Source organism: Amia ocellicauda, chromosome 2 (genome assembly GCF_036373705.1).
Source record: "Amia ocellicauda isolate fAmiCal2 chromosome 2, fAmiCal2.hap1, whole genome shotgun sequence".
NCBI lineage: Eukaryota > Metazoa > Chordata > Actinopteri > Amiiformes > Amiidae > Amia > Amia ocellicauda.
In genome coordinates this window covers 7,536,018-7,560,090 of record NC_089851.1, presented here as the reverse complement: position 1 = coordinate 7,560,090, position 24,073 = coordinate 7,536,018, and the positions used below count along the sequence as shown (strand labels likewise).

Here is a 24,073-nt window from a genome sequence, read left to right as displayed (position 1 = left end):
AAAAAAAAACCTAAGAATTGCTCTTCATGACAACCACATTAAACCCATTAAGGTCCTTCCTAATGTCATGTTTTAGCACCTGTATGTGTTTTATAAGATGACATGCTGTATATAAATATAACAATATTAAAACAATACACCATTGATTACTCAACAAAAGCATGTCAGGTAGTGCAGTCCTCAGATGCTGACCAGACCTCTTACTCAAATTGAGTATTTGTAAAGAATATTGTAAGTTTGCATTTGTCTCCTGCAGTTTCCTATGAAAAACAAGCTCTGCTGAAACATCAGATTGCTTTATTTTTGGTCTATCTTGAAGTAATAAGCAGACACACATGTAGGTTTCTTAGAAATGTATGCTTTAATACTATCATATTTCCTTAAAATTGACAGTAAACTGTAAAAGATCTGAGCATCACCACAATAACACGGCTAGAACAGTTTAAATGCTTTCCCCCCCAGTATTATCAAAATCTGAACTATACATGAATTGATATATTTTTTTTAAAGACACACACACACACACAGCAGGATTGGACACAGGTCACCTGTAAACCTTGTGTTCAATACATTAAGTGGTTGTTTAGAGATTTAGGCTATGCTATGTTTCTTAAATACCAGCTTAATTGGAAAACTTAACCACTGTGTACTTTAGATAGGAGGATAGAACAGGAATAAACAGCAGACTGCAAATCCACTCATGCTTTTACATATAAACATACTCAAATGTATAAACTATTTTTATTTATTTTTTTAATTAGAGGGGTTATTGACTTTTAATTTTAATTTAAACTATTGACATTTAAAACTGTACATTTACTATTAATTTAATGGAAATGGCATTCAGGTCATTCTCTTTGCAGGATATTAATTTATTTCCAATCACCTTCTTCCTAGATTAGATATCCTATAGTGCATGCGATGATCAAAGTCAACAACAACTTTCAAAATAAATGGCTGGATTTAAACATTACATTCACATGCAATTCAAGTTTCTTAAGTGGGAAAAGAACAGTAATGATGTGCCAGCAGTCCATTTTGTTTGTCTCCAGTCACTTCTGAGATGTAGAGGTTAATACTAAAACGGACAAGTGACACTTTGGTCAAATATTTACCATTGGACCCAATCCCTAAAGAACTGAATAGTGTTTTCTGAAAACCAGTCTCCTGCATACATAGACTTTTTTGAATGCTAATACAATACAAATTTATCCTCAGTGTAAATCATTGTATACGGTTGACCATTTCCTAAATTAAAATGTCCAATTTCTCCAAATATATTGAACACAAGGGGACGTTTGGCGAGATATTTTGTTCGTGTCCAGCTTGTTGCACTATGAACATGTCTCCCATCTCTCATTTGTGCCCTTCAGTCCTCTGTCTGCGAATCAGATCTGCATACAGTCCCCCTTTCTTCAGCAGCTCCGAGTGAGTACCAGCCTTGGCAGAGGAAGAGAGAAGAAATGCAGGTTATACTATGAGTTAATAGGTCGTGTGAAGGGTCTCTCTTACTGTATAAGCTTGGCTGCACTAGCTGTTATTATGAATCTTAAGATAATAAATAAGATTTGATAACATTCCTATTGGCTGAAGCAGCACATTTTCAGTTTGGGTGTGAATATAAATCCACAGGTGGACAGGCAGCCCCTTACCTCCATGACCTTGCCGTTGCTCAGGACGCAGATGATGTCAGCACCCTGCACAGTGCTGAGCCGGTGGGCGATGATGAGCACGGTGCGGCCCGAGGTGGCCCGGTCCAGCGCATCCTGCACCACGCGCTCCGACTCGGCGTCCAGGGCGCTGGTGGCCTCATCCAGGATCAGGATGCTGGGGTTCTTGATCAGGGCTCGGGCAATAGCGATCCGCTGCTTCTGACCCCCGGACAGCGTCACCCCGCGCTCACCTGGGAAATCATCACCATAATGACTATCCTGCGATTACTACTGCTGCTGCTAACAACACTAATAAATGACACACACACACACCTATTCCCAGCAAAGCACTCGCATCAATACACTATCATCTGCCAATGCTAACAGACGTGCAGTGCTGCGATCTGATCTCTCTGGGGTCGTCCACGGAGAATCACTGCGAATGGAGTCTGACGAGCGCTTACCGACCACGGTGTCGTAGGCCTCAGGGAAGCCGGAGATGAAGCCGTGAGCATTCGCTTGCTTGGCTGCAGTGATAACCTCTGTATCAGTGGCGTCGGGTTTACCAAAGCGGATGTTCTCCATGATTGAGGATCCAAACAGAACCGGCTCCTGAAATAATCGATTTCAGAACGGACTGGACATACCTCAACATGTCATGGAAAACATCAAAGCATCCGAGAGGCCATTTAGTCTCTGCTTCCCTGCCTTTGTAGTAATATGTATATTAAAAAAAGTGTTTATTTTAAAAGCAGGCACAAAACTGTGTAATACTCTACTGTAACATTTAGTCTCTTTCACTATCAGCATATTACCGAGAGAATTATTGCACATATAGTTGTTAGTATAATTGCCCTGGTCTGTGAAAAACTTAACAGGTTTTAAAGTGTCAAGTGTCATGTATGTGGAATTTAGCTATTCAAATACAGGTTAAACAGTGTATAAGCAGTTTTTTTAATTACACAAATGTAAAGGTGTGAGCAACACAAGTTTCATATTTGTAGAATCAAAAGTAATCTCCATGTGCTGAAGACACAGCAACTGAACCATTAACACTTCACTGGCCTCCCGCACCGGCAGGAGAGAGATACCTGGTTGATGAATCCAATGACCTGGCCTCGGAGCCAGGACGGGTCTAGGGTTCGAATGTCCTGTCCATCCAGCGTGACCACTCCCCTGCTGGGGTCATAGAAGCGCTCCAGCAGAGCCGCCACCGTGGATTTACCTGGACGACAGCGAAGACAGACGGGTGAGGAATGACAGACCGTTAGTCATACCGGTCACTTTCGTACTAAGGAAAAAAAAAAAAAAAAAAAAAAATTATATATATATATATATATATATATATATATATATATACACACACTCACCTAAAGGATTATTAGGAACACCATACTAATACTGTGTTTGACACCCTTTCGCCTTCAGAACTGCCTTAATTCTACGTGGCATTGATTCAACAAGTGCTGAAAGCATTCTTTAGAAATGTTGGCCCATATTGATAGGATAGCATCTTGCAGTTGATGGAGATTTGTGGGATGCACATCCAGGGCACGAAGCTCCCGTTCCACCACATCCCAAAGATGCTCTATTGGGTTGAGATCTGGTGACTGTGGGGGCCAGTTTAGTACAGTGAACTCATTGTCATGTTCAAGAAACCAATTTGAAATGATTCGACCTTTGTGACATGGTGCATTATCCTGCTGGAAGTAGCCATCAGAGGATGGGTACATGGTGGTCATAAAGGGATGGACATGGTCAGAAACAATGCTCAGGTAGGCCGTGGCATTTAAACGATGCCCAATTGGCACTAAGGGGCCTAAAGTGTGCCAAGAAAACATCCCCCACACCATTACACCACCACCACCAGCCTGCACAGTGGTAACAAGGCATGATGGATCCATGTTCTCATTCTGTTTACGCCAAATTCTGACTCTACCATCTGAATGTCTCAACAGAAATCGAGACTCATCAGACCAGGCAACATTTTTCCAGTCTTCAACTGTCCAATTTTGGTGAGCTTGTGCAAATTGTAGCCTCTTTTTCCTATTTGTAGTGGAGATGAGTGGTACCCGGTGGGGTCTTCTGCTGTTGTAGCCCATCCGCCTCAAGGTTGTACGTGTTGTGGCTTCACAAATGCTTTGCTGCATACCTTGGTTGTAACGAGTGGTTATTTCAGTCAAAGTTGCTCTTCTATCAGCTTGAATCAGTCGGCCCATTCTCCTCTGACCTCTAGCATCAACAAGGCATTTTCGCCCACAGGACTGCCGCATACTGGATGTTTTTCCCTTTTCACACCATTCTTTGTAAACCCTAGAAATGGTTGTGCGTGAAAATCCCAGTAACTGAGCAGATTGTGAAATACTCAGACCGGCCCGTCTGGCACCAACAACCATGCCACGCTCAAAATTGCTTAAATCACCTTTCTTTCCCATTCAGACATTCAGTTTGGAGTTCAGGAGATTGTCTTGACCAGGACCACACCCCTAAATGCATTGAAGCAACTGCCATGTGATTGGTTGGTTAGATAATTGCATTAATGAGAAATTGAACAGGTGTTCCTAATAATCCTTTAGGTGAGTGTATAAAGGTTGCCGTGTCCAACCCCCCATGGTGTCACAATATAGTACACTAGCTTACGTTTGTGCCCCATTCATTGCCTCTGTGAGTGCTTTCTGCTTACACGTGTGAGAAGTTACTGAAAGCAACACATAAAAGGAAGAAAGAGAAACATCACAGGTCAAAGGCCATTACCTCCTCCAGACTCTCCTACGATGGCCACCGTCTTGCAGGGGGGGAGGACCAGGTTGAAGTTCTTCAGGACCTCATTCCCAGGTCGGGTTGGATAGCTAAACAGACACATTCAGTCAGAAAGCTGTTTCTTTTCCTTTCCTTCAGGCTACCTTTATACTTCCATTGGGCATCTGAGCAAGGCTTCTCAATCAGGGAAGTGTAATACATTCTGGAAATCTCACCGCGAGGACATAATTATCAATAAACTTTAAGACATTTTAACAGCTGAGGACTCCACTCCTACATTAACAGCACAAACATGAGTTACAGAACGATGCCCTATTAACTTGCACAATGACCCAGACTGGAGGAGAGAGCAGGACTTGCCTGAAGGTGATGTCCCGAAAGTCGACTCTACCAATCAGGGAATGGTAGGGGATCCTGGCGCCCCCCTGCAGGGGAATGGTGGGCTCCAGGACCAGGTACTCGAACACTCTGGCTCCAGCACTCAGACCGCGCACGAACTGAAAAACAGGGCCTTGAGTCACAGGAATCCAAAGCCATTCCATATTGCTTTCCTTTTGAATAACATTCTTATTATTTTGCTTATATTTGTAAAAAGGTATTTGAAAGACTTCTCTTGATCTTTGAGAATAACAGTTTCCTTATCTTTATAGGAAATGGATCTGGTGAGAGAGACTAAACTGTAGTAACTGATTTATGACATTTTGAGTCAAAAGCCAGTAAAGATGTCTCAATCATTAAGACAATTAACAACTCCATAGATCAGGGGTTCACAACCCTGGTCCTGGAAGAGCCCCTATCCTGCTGGTTTTTGTTCCAACTGAGCTCCCAATTACTTAATCGAACCTTAATTGAAGTAACAATCTGCTTAGATTTGACTTTTTAAATCGTGTAATAAAAGAGTTGGTTCTTTAATACATTCTTTATACAATTCTATACTTAACTTAAAACCCCTACTTTTTAAATGATTAAAAGGCTCTGATTTAGTAATTGAGAGATCGGTTGGAACTGAGCTGAAGAGAAGGCGCTCAGATCACAAATGTGGGTCTTCAAACTATAATTCAAGTTCTTCTGAGGAGAACTGACCCCATACACTGTATCATTGGCAAATAAGAAGTGCGTTTGCCTTAGTGTGTAAAGGTGCTGTATGAAGGAAGCTCTTGAGCTCCAGTTTATCTCCTTCAGAGATTGATACACCGTGCAGGCAATAATTGTGTGCTCTCACCTGTCCAAAGAGGATAGAGATGCTGGCCATGGACCTACACAGGGAGGGAGGCATTTAGTTGAACCCTCACTTACATTAATTTGCAAACAATATCGTTCATAGCATTATAATTATTGTAGTATTGTTTAAATCATTTGAGACAACGTAGTGGCACAGGTCTCTAGCTCCCATTGCTCTTTTGAATTCATGCTAGTGTTAAATTATAAATAAAAAACTTCCTGGCTGTGATTTTATCCTTGCGCTTATTACTAATGGATCCATTAAAATAATGTGACTCAGGTTAGAAAGGAGAAAGAGAAGCCAAGCTACCTCTGCACCGTCTGAGAGGCAACCAGGAAAGACATGAGATCACCAGGGGACATCTCCTCACTGGCCATTAAGGACCCGCCTGCGAAAATGGTGCCCAGAACAATGCCTGAAATAGAAGAGCAGCGATTTTCAGCGTCAGGGAACATGATAGGTTTCTCAGTATTTTAACATTAAAACTACAAGAAAATGTCCTATTGATACTACCACAATAATATTTAGTTCAATTAAACTCCAAGAGTCCAAGACTTTGAAAGCCTTTTCTAAACGTGTAACTTTTTAGATTTTTGTTTAGTAATAGGCTGCTATTATTTATTATGGATAGATTCACAATCAACTCAACTATGCTTGCATTATTTTGGGCACACAATCCTAATCCCACTCGTTTCCTAACCTCACTCACAGTTCAGGACGACGTTTGACAGCCCCTGGAACACGGCTATTCCCACTCCGAGAGCTTCGTTCACGTCACATGACTTGTCAACCTCGGCAGAGTAGTGCCTGGAAACACAGATATAATGGGAGTCAATGCAGGGGTTGGCAAACAAACTTATCTGTGGTGCACAAGATGGGTTTTATGCATCTCTCTCACTAAAGGGGCTTCCCTCGAATACATTGTGCCAGAGGACGTACAGTAATGTAACTGGAAGTTTATCAATGGCGCACTTCAATTAACACAGAGGTTATTTAGTTTTGCACCCAAAGTAGAAAATCTACTCTGCAAGTTTACGGGCCAGGGATCTCTCTCACTCTGCCTCTCGGTCCTCCATGGCAAAGGCTCGGACCGTCCGCACGTTCCCCAGTGCCTCGTCCGCCACCCCCGTAGCCTTGGCCACCTGCAGACGTAGGAATACAATAATATGTGAGTGACAATTAAGAAACAGGGACATGACCTCATATGATGGCCATGTGGCACAGAGACGTTTTAGCTCACCTACAGCTTAGTTCATATTTTGGGGAAAAGAAGGGATGTTTTCCAGCAGGAATGAGATAAGAGGGCGAGACAGATGAAGAGGCAGGCAGCACCTTGCAGTCTCTTCGATAGTCGGCGTATCAAGCAGGAATTTGAGAAGATATTCCATAAAAATAAAACACCGCATTTAAAATAAAAATTATATTTGCCTTTTAAATATTGACTGCCAGTGATGCATTAATAGGTGAAGGAGCTCAACTGTCTTTCAGAAAGCAGAAAAAAACTAAAACATGGTTGCAAACATTGACTGTACGTCACAGAAACCACAACGGTAATATTGAGCATGTGTCTCTGCATACCTGCTCCTGAGCCCTCCTGGACAGCCTGCGCAGGAACGAGCCGATCAGAGCTCCGGCCCCCACCAGGCAGGGCATCAGCACCAGGGTGGCCCCCGTAAGTTTGGGAGAGATGAGGTACAGCGACACGAAGCAGCCCACAGTCTGAGTGATGCTGCGCAGTCCCTGAGAGCACACAACATAGTGAGGAGGCTGGACTTCAGGACGAGTCTCGGCCAAGGCCAAACCATACCCCCCCCCACCACAAGTTCACTGCACACCAACCCAGCTCAACAGAGATCTGAGCACAATGTACCAGATTATTTTATTTTTGGATGCACCGAGTGAAAGTGGGACAGAACAGGAACAAGGGAAAAAGTTTAATTTAAATCCTTTTATTTTTTATGCAGACTCTTAAATAACAAAATGCTATGAAATTTAAATATATAAAGGTGGTTTATGTGAACTCTTCATCTGAAGAACACCTTAATATCTCAATGCCCGAGTGTCCAGGGGTCAAGTACTTAATCAGAAAGCAGAGAGCGAACTGAACGTTTTAAATCCCTGAAGCTTTCCTTTACTGCGAGCGAGAGGCATACACGCTACCTGAGAGATGACCATCTTGAACGAAGACTTAAACTCCTGTATGTCCGAGGTCAAGCGATTGACCAGCTGCCCAGTCTTGTTGGCATCAAAGAAGGCTATGTCTTGCCTGACGAAGAGAAGGAAGGAAAGAAAAGACATTTGATGAAAGCATCAGGATAACAGCTTCACCCTGACATTTTCCATTTCAGTTGTTTTTTGCAATCATTTGAATCTACAACTCAAAGAACACATATTTCCCAATAGCTAGAGCTGGATCCTCTGTACTTGTTCTAGGATAATGTACAATCGCTTTACACATTTTTTATTTTCTGAATGCAGTCCTACCGGAGTATGGACATAAAGAGAGTCTTTCTCATGTCTGCAGCAACTCTCTCCCCAACTCTGGACAGCAGAGTGATGTACCCGAAGGTCAACAGCCCCTGACAGCAAGGAATGAGTTCGGTTATAAGAAAATATAAAACATAAATAGTTACATTTCAAACAAGATTGAACTGTACAGGATTATGCCAATGTTTGGTGACTGAACTGTATATGACATAATATTACTACCACCCGAGGTATTCTCATACTAACAGCGACTCAGAACGATCACTAAGCTTTCTATCATCAGCTTTCCACAGTATGGTTCACACACACAATAACATGTTTTGCTCTGGTGCACAACATACAATGTTAAGGCTTACCTGCAATCCATAGAGACCCAGCAGTTTTATCGCAGGGCCTCTCATTTCATTAAGATAGTTCCCGGCATTTTCTCTCATGTATCGGGCCACCACATTCACCAGGTCTCCCAGCATCAGAGGAATCTGAATATTCAGAATGGCAGCACAGAAGGCAAGCTGAACAGGAGAGAAAAACATGATGTGACAAAACATCTGTCATAGTACAATAGTCAGGCATAAGATGTCTAATCCCTGCAGGAGAATTGTGGTTAACCCATATCAACACTGACACCTAATGCAATACCTTAGATATAATGGAGCCAAAACAAACAGATGGCCAATTAATGATAATCTGTGGGCTTCATGAGATACTTACAACAACGGCTCCCAGCAGAGCCAAGAGCTGGGGCCTAAGAAATGTCCAGAAAACCTTCCAGTCAAACTCAGGTTCTGTGTCGTGATGTCTCCCTTGAAACTGCAGTGGTTTGTTGTTATTGAGGTCAGTCTGACAGTGTGCCACACTGTTGTACAGACGGGCGGAAATGACAAGGCCTGCTGGACACACTATAAATCCCAGTGTCCGTTTCAAACTGGGAGCTTCAGGTTTCTGCCGAGCCGTCCGTCTCAGTGCCCTCTGGGTCTGACTCCACACGCGGAGGAAATAGTTGTTTGGGCATCCTTTCGAAACCCCTGCATTGGGCAGTTGTGTCCAGCTCTGGGCAAACCTACTGTTAACACAGGTCAAAACACAGTTCACCAAAATAAGTCATTTTCAGTGAAATTGGAGAATCTCACAGGGCTGAAGTTCACAGCCCATAATGTGACTGTTATAGTGTACAATCTTCATCCCTTGTACTATTGTACTGCTATTGTAAACTGTGTTACTTTGGGTTTTGTGGTGGTGGTTTTCTTCCTACTGTGAAGGATCAATAAATATATTTATGTGTTATAGCGCTTTGTGTGAGGTTGCCACAGAGCGCTTCTCAGATAAGAACACAGCACAGTAATTAATACAACACCTACAAATAAACCATGAGGCACGTAGGAAAATAAACCAAAAACTCCCACAAGATGACAAACTGCTGTAGGCGAAAATAAACCTGGGGCTTACAATGTGATGCATTTTCATATTGTCATTCATTCATAAAGAAAGACGGATACATTCAAGACTGTCATTTCTAATGACATGCATACATGTCATTAGAAATGACAGCAAAACCAAAAGTAAAATAACACGTTTACAAGTACCGAGTAAATGTCATACAATATCGAGCAGAGGTTTTAAGCTGAATTTGGATACAATGCAATAATAAAACAAACAAACAAAAAAAAAGTATGTTGTTCGATTAGACTGGGAGTTACGTGTCTACAATTAACCCTCTCTATTTTGTACTGCAAATCTCTATAGTCGGGAGTGGTAGTTCTTTCTATGGACGCTGTGTTTAATAAAGCGATGAAGGAACAGTTAAAGACTCTAGATCCCAGGATGCACTGCGACGAAAGGTATCAATTTGTTCGCTTCCTACCTGCTGTAGTTCCACAAATCTCTTGTTTTAGTGAGGCGAGAATAGAGGGGCCCTAGAGGACCGAATGCCATGAATCTGAAGTTACTCTTAATTAAAAAATAAAACATATTGAACTTGTTGTTTATCCAAGTTCAATTAAGTGAAAGCAAACCGGTCCGAACATCCATTAGTATATGGACGCAGCCATCTTTATTTTATTTTTTTACCCACAATTCCTTTTCAAGAGCCATAAATGTCTTTTTGATAACGTTATTTACCAGGATACTTATGTTAGGGTCAAATCGTATGTCATATTTTCATTGGAAATAATTAATCTAATTAGTCTATTATAAAGACGATAATAGCGGCAACCAAAAAAAATAATAATCATAACAAAATATTTAAAACGATTTAAAATATTTTATTCTGAACTAATATTAAAAACCTACTATTGTTCTGTTGAATTTCATTGTTTCTTTTTTAATTTGGATAGATATTTGTATGAGGAAAGTCTCATTTCGCTGGTCGGTTCAAAGGGTGACCCGAGTGACGTCGCTGTAACGGCGGAGTGACGTCAGACGGTGTTTTGTTGACATTCGTGTTGCTGCAGAAAGTGACAAACACGAACCGCGATCAAATCGGTGCACCGAGACAAGTAACCCCGCCGGGGACTGGAGGATTATACACATCCGTCTTCACCGGGGGACACTCATAACCAAACATCAGACGCATGGAATAACTAAGACAGGCATAATTACACCTTTCGCAACGTCCAAGGAGAGGGGCAATATCGGAGAGGTAAAGGACTGCTGCCACATGCTATTCTTGTGCTCAGGGTCTGGAGACCGACATTAAACACGTTCATGTGATTGATCACGCTATTGATCAGTCCGCACACGTAGAAAGCCTGTGATTACAATGCTATTTTCCCCTTGATTTAATGAATTACAGATACACCAATATGTTATGTCTGTTATGCACAAAGTTTGCTATTCTTTTATGATGTATTATTCTTATTGAGATGTATAACAACCAATACGCTTTCTAATACTGTGCTGTTTAAGTGAACTGACATTGGTCAGTGGCTGGAAAGGTGGCTGTGATCTCTCTCTTTGTCTGCATGCGTGTAGGTGAGCTGTTGTCATTGAAAACCAGTCATTGGTTGAGCATGAGGGTGCAAATGCATTTCAGTCTGAGCAGATAATGTCATCAGACAGATACTAGACGTGTCAGGAATGTGTTACAAATACAGTGAGGTTGAGTGGTATCTAGCTAAATGGGGGGAAATAAGATTTAACAACAGCAGAAAATCTCACAAGATCAACACAGAGAGACATATAGTGTGTCTGTATTGTTGATACAGTTAATACACAATCAGGTCTGACTCCACAATACAAGAGTCCCCACAACACACATTTGCACATGTTTGGGTTTGTTGCCGCTTAGACATTTAAAATACTCTCCAGAACATTTGGTTAACATGTTAACTGCAATTTAAAGTGTCTGAAGATGGCTTGTCTGCATGTGACAGTAGTTTTGCATTGAATATGATTGAATATTCAATATTTGTATGGTAGTATGCAGTTTTAGTTAGTCTAGTAGTATTGTTTAGGATAGGAGTAGTATGCATCAGTGGTGACCACAGGGACTTTGTGTTGTCAGAAATGTATTTCAGCTGTTTTATGAAATTAAACCAGATTTGCACTTCAGAGCGACTGGAGGGGCAGAACTCAAATTTTAAATGTACAGAGTGAAAATGTGTCATAAGTAGTGGCTTGGTGACTGTTACAGTTACAATATGGATCGTGTGTAACTTGTGTGTGTGTGAATTACACTCGGATATATAGGGGAATATTGGAGGATGTAGGAAATAGTCTGTTCGTGTGCAGAGGTGTGTGTAGATCACAGTCGGGTCAGAAATCACCCTGCAGCTTATGAATGTGGGGAAGATAAACATTACTTTATAGGAGGTGTACAGAGTTACTGTATTTGAAATTATGTAATTATACATTCAATTAAAGTGAGTGTAGTCAGTCACACAAGTATTGTATGGGAAAAATTGTGTTGTAGGGGGAAATATCTTAGCCTCATCCCAGGCCCACAGAGTTATGTTACCCTGTTGTATGATAACTTTTGTTCTGCAGTGCTGTGACTATCGTTATAGAACATTAACTTAATCAATGGTCCCTGAGAAAACAATTTAAACCCTTTCAGCTACGAGCTTATGTTGGTGACTTTTCTGAGGGGTGCCCAACTCAAAAGACCCACAGACGTGAACTCAGGTTGAAAGCAAAGTAAACGTCTCCTGCCTGAGTCCCTCATTTGCTTAGTTGGACCAGTGTACAGCAACACTTTCCAGGGTTTAATCAGGAAATGATTAAACTGTAGAATTAGTTTGAACATGATTGGAACATGACTGAACATGGTTGAATTCAGCAGGCAAATATTACAATACTTGTTTTCAACAATGATATAATATAAAACATGAATACATTATTTGTAAAATAATGTGGAATTTTACAAGCCTCTTCTTATTTAAACCATGAAGTCTCTAATCCAATTCAAAAGCTGTGAAAACAGGCACAGTACATTGCTGTTTCTCTCGCACTGCTTAAGTGAGCCATGTGAAACACACTAACAGGGAAATTATAATCTACGGGCATGTATTACATGAAGGTGAAGCACAATATTTTAAAATACTTTATAACATACCCTTTATAATATTTTAAAAGGAAAATATGCAAGTAGTTACTAATTATCTTAGTGTAGTTACTGTCTAAACCCAATTTAATTTAATGTTGAATGATTGAACAGTCTTTGAAAGATCCTTGGCAGCTACAGACTGTCATGCAAGCAGAGTTCTTAAAATACATGTATACACTTTATATAAATAAAGTACATTAAATTACATTTTACAATATAACACGTTTATCCACCCCATTAACAAAATTTTGGTCCCATTATCCTTCTCTGCTAACACCTGTTTCTGACACTTATAGTGAAGGTCTGAATTACAGCTCGCTCCATAGTACTATTTTACTTTGTTACACAATATATAGTTTGGGGGTTTAAATATTAGCTTTGTTTCTTGCTCTGTTTTTTCCCCTTTATGTTAAATCAAAGAGAGTGTGTCCTGTATTTCCCGATATTTGTAAAATTTGTTACACTAGCACTAACCCGCAACACACACATGTAAAATCAAAGTAAATTGGTTTGTCAACAGAGCTGGCAAGCAAGCCTATAATATGATCTGGTCACAAGCACATGCTTAACAGTTGCATCATGAACATGGGAACTTGGCACACAAACAAGAGAGTCATCCTTTAAGACGGGAATAATAACAGCTCAGGCTCGTGCCAGTTGCTGCTGTGTGAATGACAGGCTTCGTGCACAGCACTGGTCGAAAGCCAGGCAATCCTGTTTCACACTAAGCCTGTGATTATTATCCACAGTGAGTATTCTGAGCGATACAACTTTAGCACTCCCAGTTGTGTTACTTTCGTTACAGGCTTTCCCCTCACCCAGTAATCCCACTGACCATGAACCACACAATTGCTTCCGAGCTTCTCTGTGTGACGTGTGCTGACCGGCGTGTGTATACTGTGTGTGTGTGTGTGTGTGAATTAACCAGTTATTGCGAAAGACTGCTACTTCTGACTGATAATTCAAATATTTTTCTTCCCCCCCCCCTTGAGTTGCCTCAATGAAAAACAAAAAGACATATTGTTCCCTATCTACATGTCTACAGTACACAGTGTCTGTCTACTTCTTAAGTTCTGATTTTTACAGATCAGTGTCTGTAAAAGGTAAAAGTACAGGAACTGTTTTTTGCTGTGTCATTCTAAAAGGCTAAGATAATGAAGTTATCTGAAGGCTTAAAGCGTACTATGCAGAAATTACCTGTGGCTCTTGTCCTTTTCAATATAGTTAATCATATCTCTGAGAAAACGTACATTGTAATAATCAAATTACTGAAGACACAAGGTAGCAATCCAGGATTCCCGCATTGTTCTACTGAAACAGCAGCGATTTTAAAACATAATCTGTGTCTTCATAATGTTTCCGTTCAAATGCGCCAATTCATTGTTTTGTAATTAAGAATAGTTTATTTTTAAATATTTTTCATTTGTAATTTGATAGACATTGATGTTGTTCTGTTTTGTGGGCACTTTATTGCTTCCATTAACATTCCATTATTTGGTGGTGTTTGGCTTTGATTGTTTGCCATGAGACATAACTAGAAAAACTTGTTGTGAGGAAATTTGGTTGGAAGACGGATTTTTATTTTGCGTTGCACATCGAAGCCTTGAATCTTAGTTTGAATTGTAAAATCACAAATAAACAAGAAAAATGGCAAAAGGATACCTAGAGCAGAACGCTATACCAAGCAAATAACGGGGAGATTTCAAATGGCATCCAGTGAGCTCCCACTAAAGAAAGGGCTGCTGTACCTTGTGGATCAGGGGTGGAACAGCGCAGTGAAATAAAGGATAGTGGAGCTGATTTTCATTTACAATCTTGGCAGGAGAACGACCTTCAGGATGGTGAAGGTCAGAAAATGCAGCTCAGAGGTTTACAATTCAGGAATTGTAACATTTTCCTTGTACAATGACCGCAGCAGCCACAGAGCGAAGGAAAAGCACAACTTCTGCCTCACGTGTCATTATCATATAATATGTCTACTTGAGATCAACATGCTGTGCGTTGGGCAGAACACAGGAGACAACCGCGAATCTGGAACCCTCAGTGGTGGTGAGAAGTAACCCAATCGTGTGCTTAGAGAGACACTTTGAGTGCCTACAGTTGCAAACATCTTCTGGAGTCAGGTCAGGTTGCTAATCACAATCTTATTATTATAATTATTGTCTCTTACAGTTCAGTATGGTCCTGCTTAATCCAAATACAGGGTGTTACACTATTTTCTTTTTCTTTCTTTTGGGATTTGAGCCACATTAATGTACGAAATGGATTGATTAACTGGCTGGTGTAGGACGCAGACCCGTGCAGCCAGTCTGCTTACGAGACACCCTCCCTATCTATCAAGAATTGATAGACGAACAAAGTCTAGGTCTAATTCAGACTGATATGCTTCTGCTGGTTCTTCTGTAAGGCTACTAATCACAATACAGCTAAACCAGCGGCTGCCTGGCAAAACACCACGCCATATAATGCATTCTGTCATGCTGAGTTATGGTAGATATTTTGAGAGGCATTCTTGTGCTGTTTGTCTCGGCTGCTGCTGGTTTTACACTTGGGTCTGATTTCTTACAGAACTTGCTGGTTTAACCATTTAGCTTCTAAGGAACCCCTTTGTTGAAGATTCTCCTTTTAATTAATGTATTTCTATAGCCGTTGTCAAACCCATCTTGGTGAGAACCAAGTAGTCTTCATCTTTGTGTGCATTGTCAACATTGAACACATCCCTGCTCTGTGACTGGGGGTGATGGGCTACCTGCTTGGCTTGTTCATCCTGAATTGTTTATGTGCTCTGTGGTTGTGCTTTCCCGCCTCACGTGTTTAAAACACAAGAAGGTGTTTGTGTCTCTACACAGGAGAGGGTGACAACTGTGGTGACAACATCTGCATAGAGTACAAGTGTGGAGGAGATCAACTGATGGGAAGAGAATTGGAGTAGCGGTCAAGTCGTGTATTGAAGTGAGGGAAGAAAGGAGAGGGGAGCTTATTGAACGTTGAGAGAACATGTGAATATGGGGAGAATGGAGAAGGAGGTTAGGGTCAAATGTAGGGAGGGAGTTGGAAGTGGAGAAATTGTAAAAATGATGGGAAGTAGAAGTAGAATGATTTTGCAAGTTTCTTTTATTCATTTCCAGTTGAGTAAAGCTTGTGTTCACGTTGAGCTGCTATAAGAAACTGTGAATATTCCTCAAGTGCCGAACAGCCCAGCAGGAACTCCAGGGGCCAACACGGTTCTCGGGAAGGCCGATATCCAATTATTTTATGGGAATGCAGTTTCTGATGGATTGGCCCTGCAGTGCTATAGTTGGCTCTGTGTAGTTAAGGAAAGGTTAAATCGTTTTTAAAAGCTGCAAAAGAGTCTATTGATTAATGCAGGTTGGACTGTAATGGAGCCTCAGCCTTGCAGAGAGAGGGTAAGTGATTTTCAGAACACTTATCTGAAGGCACAGTTTGGGATTTTTGGAGGGAGGCACGGTTTCTCGATTCAGGGAACAGAAAGAAACGGGATAGAAACGGATGGTTTATCAGAAGAGCCTTCTCTTGTCTGCTCTACTTTTCAGAGGATTCTCCATGTTTGAGTGAAATACTGGCAGTCAATGCAATTAACCTTGAAAATAGTAACGTCTTTCACAGCAATGGTTTTGTTTGTCTGAAAAGGACTGGCTGTGTAAATCACTTAGTTTCAGTGTGTTGTTATTGAAATATATATATATACTGTGACTGTGTAGCCTATGTGTTTGAAGATATATGATTTTGGTAGCGAACAAAAAGGCAGCATATAAGGAATTTAATAAAAGGATATGGAGAGTGTTGAGATTGTTTTTCAATGCAGGAAGATAACCACATATATAACGAGAGTTTTGAATAATAATTACATTAAGTTTCGATGTTATAGCTGAGTTAGCACTGTTTAAATCTGTTTGTAAAGCAATATTTTACCACATTGTGTGGAATATAGAAAATCAGTACGGCACATTGACCGTTCCACACAGCAACAGAAACTGATTACCTATAATGCCAAATAACAGTTTTATCATTTTCAAAAGAAAAAGCTTATGGTACTTCCATTCAAAATTCTAAAAACTACACACGGACATGGGAAATAGCATTAACTAGCATCTGCCATCACTAAAAAATAAAAACCATTAATTTATCCCTGGTTCCAGACCCAGTCACACGGAAATTCCCATCTCAGCTGCAGAGGCCAGGCAATACCGATCGTCTGTCTTTGAAGAATCAGGAATCCAGGGCTGAAATGGCTGGATTTGATTAGCCGTCTCGTGCCACAGGTCCCACGGGCGGCTGCACTGGCCTCCAGGGATCGGCGTTAGAAATCGAAAGACACTGGGCTGCCATTAGGCCTGTTCGCCCTCTCTTGCTAACATTGGAAGTGAAATTGAATTTGGGTTTACAGTTTGGATAAGAAACGTAGGTCAGTACGTAAGTCTTTTACAATGTTGACAGTTACAGCTCAGTTCTGTTTTTTATACTTTTTTAGTATAAAAATTATTAAATTATTAAATTATTATCTAAATTATGTAAATATATAATAATAATAACAGATTTCAGAGTGAAAATAAATAGATACGGTTGAGCATTACAATTGAACCAGATGACTAAGAGAAACATTTTCAAAATGGTTGAACTGCCTGATGTATAAAACTAGGTAAACTTGCCCACCTGAATACGCTTGTTTATGAATCATATTGGACATTGAAAATGTGCCTTATTAAGCTATATGTAATGCCTCAGTTCAGACCAGCAATTCTTACAGGAGTGTTGTAACTTCTTAGGTCATTGCATCCTGAAAAAATGTTATGCAGTTCATTGATGTTTTTCCATGTGTTATTATTTTTTAAAACTTCGCTGCTAGTGTTTTTTTTTCTGTTTGTTTGTTTTTCTTGCTCTGACTTTTGCATAATTCTCTGTAGCCGATAGGAAAGACTTTCTCAGTGAATGCTTTGATGAGGTGACTCATTCCCCGGCTCCTGTTTTCACGTTAATCTTTGAAGTGACTTTTAATAAGATATCCTAAAGGTATAGTTAGAAAAGGATAAGCAAAAATCTCCACCAGATCAATAAGACACACAAAACGAATAGTGACTAACTGAAAACATAGGCCTCATAAGAGTGCAAAGCAGCTTAGTGTCCATCAGCTAGCCTGTTCCTTATAGCTTTAGACAAGTTTTACATACTGTAGCGCAGAGAGAATTGTGAGTGGATCTGCACAAGGTATAATGCATATTCTCATGGAAATGCCCTACAGACAGAAGTTTGCTGAAATACCGAAATAGTGTCCGTCCACTAGGCACTTCCTAATGAAGTGTAAAAAGTGCATTACTGCCATTGTAAAGTGGATTCGTGGCCTGAGGTATTGAAAGGTTCACAGACAGAAAAGCATCCTCGACCAATCCGCACAGATCACCGTGGAATGGGGTTCGCTAAGGGAAAGCATCTCTCTGGTAAGATACTGGCGGCACAGCGATAGTTATTTCAGGGTAGGCCATTTGTATTATTTTCAGTGTTATGTTAACTGCCGTTGTGAATGAAAAGCTAATTGTTGGACTAATTATCAAGATGTGAAGAATTTTAAAGCTTTGGGCTGTGTTTTTTTGTGTTCTGGGTGGCAGTTGTCTTTGAGAGTATTGTTACCAGAGAACATGTCTGCCCTTCCTCACTGCTTTAAAGTGGTGGTAAATTATATGACTGTCGAATATTATCTGATGTGAGAATTTCAACCTGAGGCCACTTCCCGCCTCATTAGTGTTTCTTTTCTTTCTTGTGCAACTTTATTCATTACTTATTCATTTGACAGAACAAGATCGCATATGTCTCCTTGCGCTTCTCATATTGTACCTGTCGGGATGTGGGAAATAGGCTCAGCTGTACAGTACGTTCATTTTTATCTTCTAGATCTTTTCTTGGAGTGTGATCAATAGACATCATGACCTGTTACAGCTCTTTCCACAGAGCACCACAGTACAGTGAAATTATTTGTAGATATGGGAGATATGTAGGCTGGGCTGAGTGGCATTGCTGCGGTGATAGGGCAATAAAGGAGGCAGAACCCTGAACACATAGGAAATACAGAAGAGCCTAGTTCAAATAGATGTCAGGTACATGAGAGAATAAGCCATTACTCCACTGAGTGTGGTTTAGTGTTGACAGTCACATTGGATGCAATCCCACTGATTGCCAAAAAGAAGTGCCAAAAGAAGCATATTTGACTTGTAGATTGTGTTTATTGTCTGGAGAATATGCACTTTGTCATTTGGAGAGAGCTGGATTTTCTGGATTCCGATCATGGTTTCACTTTGTCTTTTATCTGTATCAGTAAGTCTGATGGTTGATGTCTTAACAGTAGTTTAGAGTAATGCTCTGTAATTGTTTTACATAGTAACCTGTCATATTCAAATCTAGTGCTATTCAAGCTTTTCTGGTCTACTGCACCACTGTTAAAACCAGTTTGTTGATAGTTAACATAGAGACTTCATCATCGTGAAATGTATAAATGAAGGATGTTACCACAAAGCCTTGGCCTGGGATGTTATCCTAATTGGTTAATGCACATGTTAATTAGAGGGCCATGGAAAACGTCCATCAGTCAGGCTAATCACACTGTCCTCTGTCCCGCCAGGCAGGGAAAATCACAGACTCACTCAGGATGACCTCATCCTAATTGCCTGTTCTCCTGTCTCTGTCCGCAGCCGTCTGGGTGGGAGGGCTGGAGAGAATGTGAAGCACAATGGCTAATTTTGAAGCATATCAAGAGTACCAGCGGATAGAGGATTTTGAGGAAGACTCTCCTCCCGGGGAGGAAGACCTGCTGGTGCACGTCCCCGAAGGCTTGAAAGGTACTGCACGTGTTCGCTTCGTCTGGGTTTATTATTCAGTTATTGGCCGAGGTTGTGGCTCATGCAGGGGAAGACCGTTTATCCTGTTACCTCAAAGACAACCTATTATTATTATTATTTTTATTTGCTTATGGAAATCAAAGAGCACATGAGCTTGAGCCGTTGTTGTCTTGTTTATGAGTAGCGACACACTTGATGTATGGATTCAGATGTATTGACAGCAGTGAGGGTGTGAGCATTGTTTGCTGAGTTGCACTGACTGTGAAGAGGTCTATAGGTACAGCAGCACAGCCCCACGATTGTCTAAACTGTTTTGTTTGTTTTTGTTCCACAGATTCATGGCATCATATCAAGAACTTGGACAACTTCTTCACAAGAATATCTTTTCAAAACACATCAACCAGCCTCCCTGGACTGCGCTATTTGGCACTGTTGGCATATACAGCTCTGGAAAAAATTAAGAGACCACTGAAAATTTGTTCTTAAATCAGCATCTCTACTTGTATGGCAGCCATTCCATTCCATTCATATTTGTATTTGGAATTTGGGAGAAATGTTGTCAGTAGTTTATAGAATAAAAATGTTAATTTTACCCAAACATATACGTATAAATAGTAAAACCAGAGAAACTGATAATTTTGCAGTGGTCTCTTCATTTTTTCCAGAGCTGTATTTGTGTATGTGTGTGTGTGTGTGTCTGTATATATATATAGTGACAACATGGAGGGTTCTCGGGTAGGGTTTAAGGAAACAGTAAGCAGACATACGGTTCAAAAATACTGGTTTATTTATCAGTGCGTGGCGATCAAAACCAAAACCTTGCTCCTCTTTGATTCCACCTAAACACATATAACTGATTCCAAGCTGAACAATTACTAATAATAAACACGAACAAGACACAACACGCTGCCCAACAATCCAAGTCCGTAATCCTAGTTCAATCTGAAGTTAATAAATCAAGTCCAAGTACCCTAAGCAATCTTCTTTCTTCTTCTCCCTCACGCTGTCTTCTCACCACACACTCCTCTCTGCCTCTCCTCAATAGGAAGCCACGCACTCCCAGTTTTATCGAGGAATTGATCTCAGCTCCCAGTCTTCACAGCTCTCTTGCATGTGACGCGCTGCATCCGCCAAGTGTGACATTGCAATTGAAGTGTGGTGTTGAAGCACTGTGAGAATTTGCGCCTTCCTTTGCGCTGCATTAATTGTAACTAAATTAATTACTCATGGAAACACATATGAGCAACATTTTTATCCAGAACCGGTTAAAACTGGGTGATTGACCTTCATGTCAGTTGGGTCTAAATGAGTGCCCAGTTCCTTAACATCGAACCCTTTTCACTTGAGTTACGCATTACCACTGTGAAAATGATCTTACCTATAGGTCATAATCATTTTACATAGGATTGGATAATATGTCAAATGTCTCCGATACGGATGCTCTAATGGCGAATTGTTCACGCTCATAACAAAATTTAGTTAGAACTGTAAACCATGCATAGCAACAAGATGCTGATGCTGTTATTGTTTCCCATGAGCCTCTATTTTGATTTAATCTTTGTCAATGTTGCACCATTCACGTACCACCTGTACTGTATATATGAGTCCCAGCATTTGTAGGAATGAAAACAAATCTATAGCTCCTCTGTTCACGGAGGTGCAATTAAGCTGGCCAGGTCCTGCAGTTAGGATATCTAACTGGGGACTGAGCCCCGGCAAACATACACATGGCGGTCAATGTAAGAGATACGCTGGTGTCCCAACGGGAACTCTAAATTAGTGCCGCACTGATGTTCAGCGCTGCGGAGCAATAAGCCCGTGGTGGCTTTGTGTGGTGCAGAGTAATCCATACTGAAACACACACTGGGGCTGCCGTGGTTGCTGTGTTAAGGATGCTGAGTAGAAACGCCTACAGAACAAGCCCCAACATCAGGATCAATTTCCCCTGCCTGGTGCACCGGCTGTCACCTCCCCAGTTGGCACCTGTCACTTCCAGTCCAAACCAGGCCTATCACTCAATTAATTAATCATGCCATGAAAGGCACTCTTCTTCAGTAATGAAAGGGAACATGTTATGTATTTTAGCTTCAGCCGAGGAATGAAAAGCCCACTCGCTGAGAAGAATCCTGACTTATCTTCCGAAAATCCTTGAAAGGAAACTAAAAACTGTTAGAACATATGTCACATGGATATAAATCTTCATGTTACTCGTATTAGATTAGCTTTGAAAAAATATTTCCACAGCTGCAAACTCTAGCCTGTTTAGATGATAAAGAGAATGATGCACGTCTCTGAACACACACTGCAGATAGTTTTGTGAAACAGCACAGCTTCTCAGTTTTAAGTGTTTTATGTGCATTTGAAGGCCATGCTAATTTTGATAAATTATCCACAGCTTGCATTTGCCACCGATACTGCAAAATGACCTACAGCAAACTGAAGAGCCGTGCTATATACTCTGACAATATGCCGGCCTATATCAGTTGTTACCTCTGTAATATAAGTAAGAGAGATGATGATACATTGGCTTTAGGCTTGCTGAGATGGAATATACAATTGTGAAAACATTTCTCTGCACCATCCATGGGGAGCAAAACAAAAATTCATTTATTTCAAATTACCAATCCATGTAATCAGAAAATAGCCACTAAAGACGAGCAGTTTAAAGTCATGGAATAACAGAATAAAGTGCCTTATCAAGTACATGGAGATAAATTATCTGTTTAGTTAGATGAAAAGTGCTTTGCTCTGAATGAGAAATGTCTGGTGTTTTCTTTAACGTAATTCTCTACATCTATCACTTCCACCAGAAGAATGGCTTTGCGTGCATGATGTTGTCCGAGTTCTTCGAACTGGTGTAAGTATATCAAAGTGTTTATAATGTTGATGATCAAAGCTACCTTCATTTACTTTAGTTATTAAAGAAAAGTTTAAATAAAGCCCGACTGGTGAAAGACATATTTTTTTTGGAGTAAACTTCAGTAAAGTCTTTATTCAAACACAATATACTGACAAGTTTTATCAGGCAGGGGGTTGGAGCTTCAGATTAAGATTTTGTCTGCCAGTCATGGCCTGTTTTCCCCTCTAACATCTGTCCTTTAATGTTTTCCCAGATGGTTAGTGTGTTTTCAGGCACAGAACATGATTAGTTAGTTAGTTACTTAGTTTATTAATGAACACTGTAGGTTTTAGTGAGAATTGTTCTAATATCAGTTGTATCAGAACTGGTGTGACCATTGATACCTATACATTATGAGCAGATCAGTCTCTATAGCTGGTACAGTTCCTCTGAGTTCCTGTGGAGATTGAGGTTTCTTTGTGGATGCCAGCCCACTTGGATAAGACCCTCCTGAACTAATTTCTACCCCCCGCCTTTAGCAGCCATTCAATCATACCAAATCTGAATCCGTTTTTACCCCGGCTGAGGTCTCCCAGATTCCCTGCCACCACAAAGCCCGCTACACTACAGTGCTGTCAGCTTCCCAGCTAATCTCCTAGATATATTTATTTGCTTTCATTTTCTGAAATCATTAATTGTTGTATTTACATTCACTGTGTTCGATTCTCCTTCCATGTAAAGCCCTCTCTCAGGCTTTGATATTGACTTTAATGTCAAGTGAGTAACGCAACCAAGATAAGAAAAACATCCACATATCGCCCCATTATTATGACAGCCACAGATGTTACCTGGAAGAAACAGGCTTGTCATCTGTTGTCACAAGAGATGAATGAGATTTGAGCAGCACTTGCCCAAAGGCCTCATGTCTATGTACATATATGCACTGTATTCTCACCCTTTCTCTTTCTCCTCCTCTCCTGTGTCGGTGGCCCTCTGCAGACAGTTCCTGTTCGTGGTCACCTTCACTACGTTCCTCTTCAACTGTGTGGAGTACGATATCCTGTTTGCCAACAAGGCTGTGAATCATACGACGCACAACCTGGGGCCGCTGGACCGGAGCAAAGTCACGCTGCCCGATGCCATCCTGCCCAGCCAGCAGTGCACTGAGAAGTGAGTCCATAACAACCCGAGAGGCGCCCACTTCTCATTCAGAGACATGTTGTAATATGCTTGGGGATATGAGCCCATTCACAGTTTGCCTTTAGCCATTGTTATTATTATTATGATGATGATGATTATTGTTTGGCCACGACCATCCTCTGGTGTGTGATGACTGCTGTGAAAGCATTGCCCAGAAATGATGACAATAGTTTCAGCTGAACAGAGGGAGACCAAAGGAGCTCTTTCTGGGTTTTCTATTGTCTCTGTGACTCCTCTACCCCAGCAATCCCCATCTGCAGTCTTGTCCTGGAGGTTTGATACTATTACTTTACCAATAGGGTTTCAGTTAGAAAGGGGAAAGTGCATCGCCTGAAAAATGCCACTGCCTTTCGTGGGACTGTCTCAGTCACTGTTGTCTTGGAACAGCCCCCCAAGTCTAGGTTGCTGGTAAAGGAAGTCATGTGATTAAAATGGCAACACATGGCAAGGAATGGAACTGTCTTTGGCAATATTTTGCTCCTCACCTATTCCTTTGTTGGGGTTCCCTAGCGGCTGTGACCT

The 24,073-nt window shown here is 40.9% G+C and overlaps 2 protein-coding genes across 2 annotated transcripts in view; one reads left to right on the top strand and one right to left on the bottom strand.

Moving 5' to 3' along the window:
- Window positions 1-338: 338 nt before the first annotated feature.
- Window positions 339-10,172, bottom strand: abcb8 (ATP-binding cassette, sub-family B (MDR/TAP), member 8). The gene is made up of 16 exons (XM_066717424.1): window positions 9,983-10,172; window positions 8,833-9,184; window positions 8,478-8,633; window positions 8,119-8,213; window positions 7,795-7,900; window positions 7,213-7,374; window positions 6,691-6,776; window positions 6,344-6,441; window positions 5,944-6,049; window positions 5,635-5,668; window positions 4,773-4,909; window positions 4,407-4,501; window positions 2,744-2,877; window positions 2,117-2,264; window positions 1,653-1,903; window positions 339-1,440 (listed from the first exon to the last, which is right to left on the bottom strand). The coding sequence occupies exons 1-16, from the start codon at window positions 10,087-10,089 to the stop codon at window positions 1,357-1,359; spliced, it is 2,151 nt and encodes a 716-aa protein (XP_066573521.1). The 5' UTR covers window positions 10,090-10,172; the 3' UTR covers window positions 339-1,356.
- A 343-nt stretch (window positions 10,173-10,515) lies between these two features.
- atg9b (autophagy related 9B) overlaps window positions 10,516-24,073 on the top strand; it is a 29,663-nt gene continuing 16,105 nt past the window's right edge. Inside the window, exons 1-5 of the mRNA XM_066717411.1 lie at window positions 10,516-10,759; window positions 19,366-19,512; window positions 19,847-19,892; window positions 22,307-22,369; window positions 23,351-23,521. Of these exons, the coding sequence (XP_066573508.1) occupies window positions 19,404-19,512; window positions 19,847-19,892; window positions 22,307-22,369; window positions 23,351-23,521 (389 nt within the window). The 5' untranslated portion in view covers window positions 10,516-10,759; window positions 19,366-19,403. The remainder of the gene's footprint in view (window positions 10,760-19,365; window positions 19,513-19,846; window positions 19,893-22,306; window positions 22,370-23,350; window positions 23,522-24,073) is intronic.

What these genes read in the sequence shown, in the direction of transcription:
- abcb8 (XM_066717424.1), bottom strand. Translation starts at nt 10,089, where the DNA reads ATGTTTTATTTTTTAATTAAGAGTAACTTCAGATTCATGGCATTCGGT. An exon ending in CTCTGCTGGGAGCCGTTGTT is followed by an intron (nt 8,634 to 8,832) that starts GTAAGTATCTCA and finishes TCTCCTGTTCAG; the next exon opens with CTTGCCTTCTGTGCTGCCAT. An exon ending in GCAACGGCAAGGTCATGGAG is followed by an intron (nt 1,441 to 1,652) that starts GTAAGGGGCTGC and finishes TCCTCTGCCAAG; the next exon opens with GCTGGTACTCACTCGGAGCT.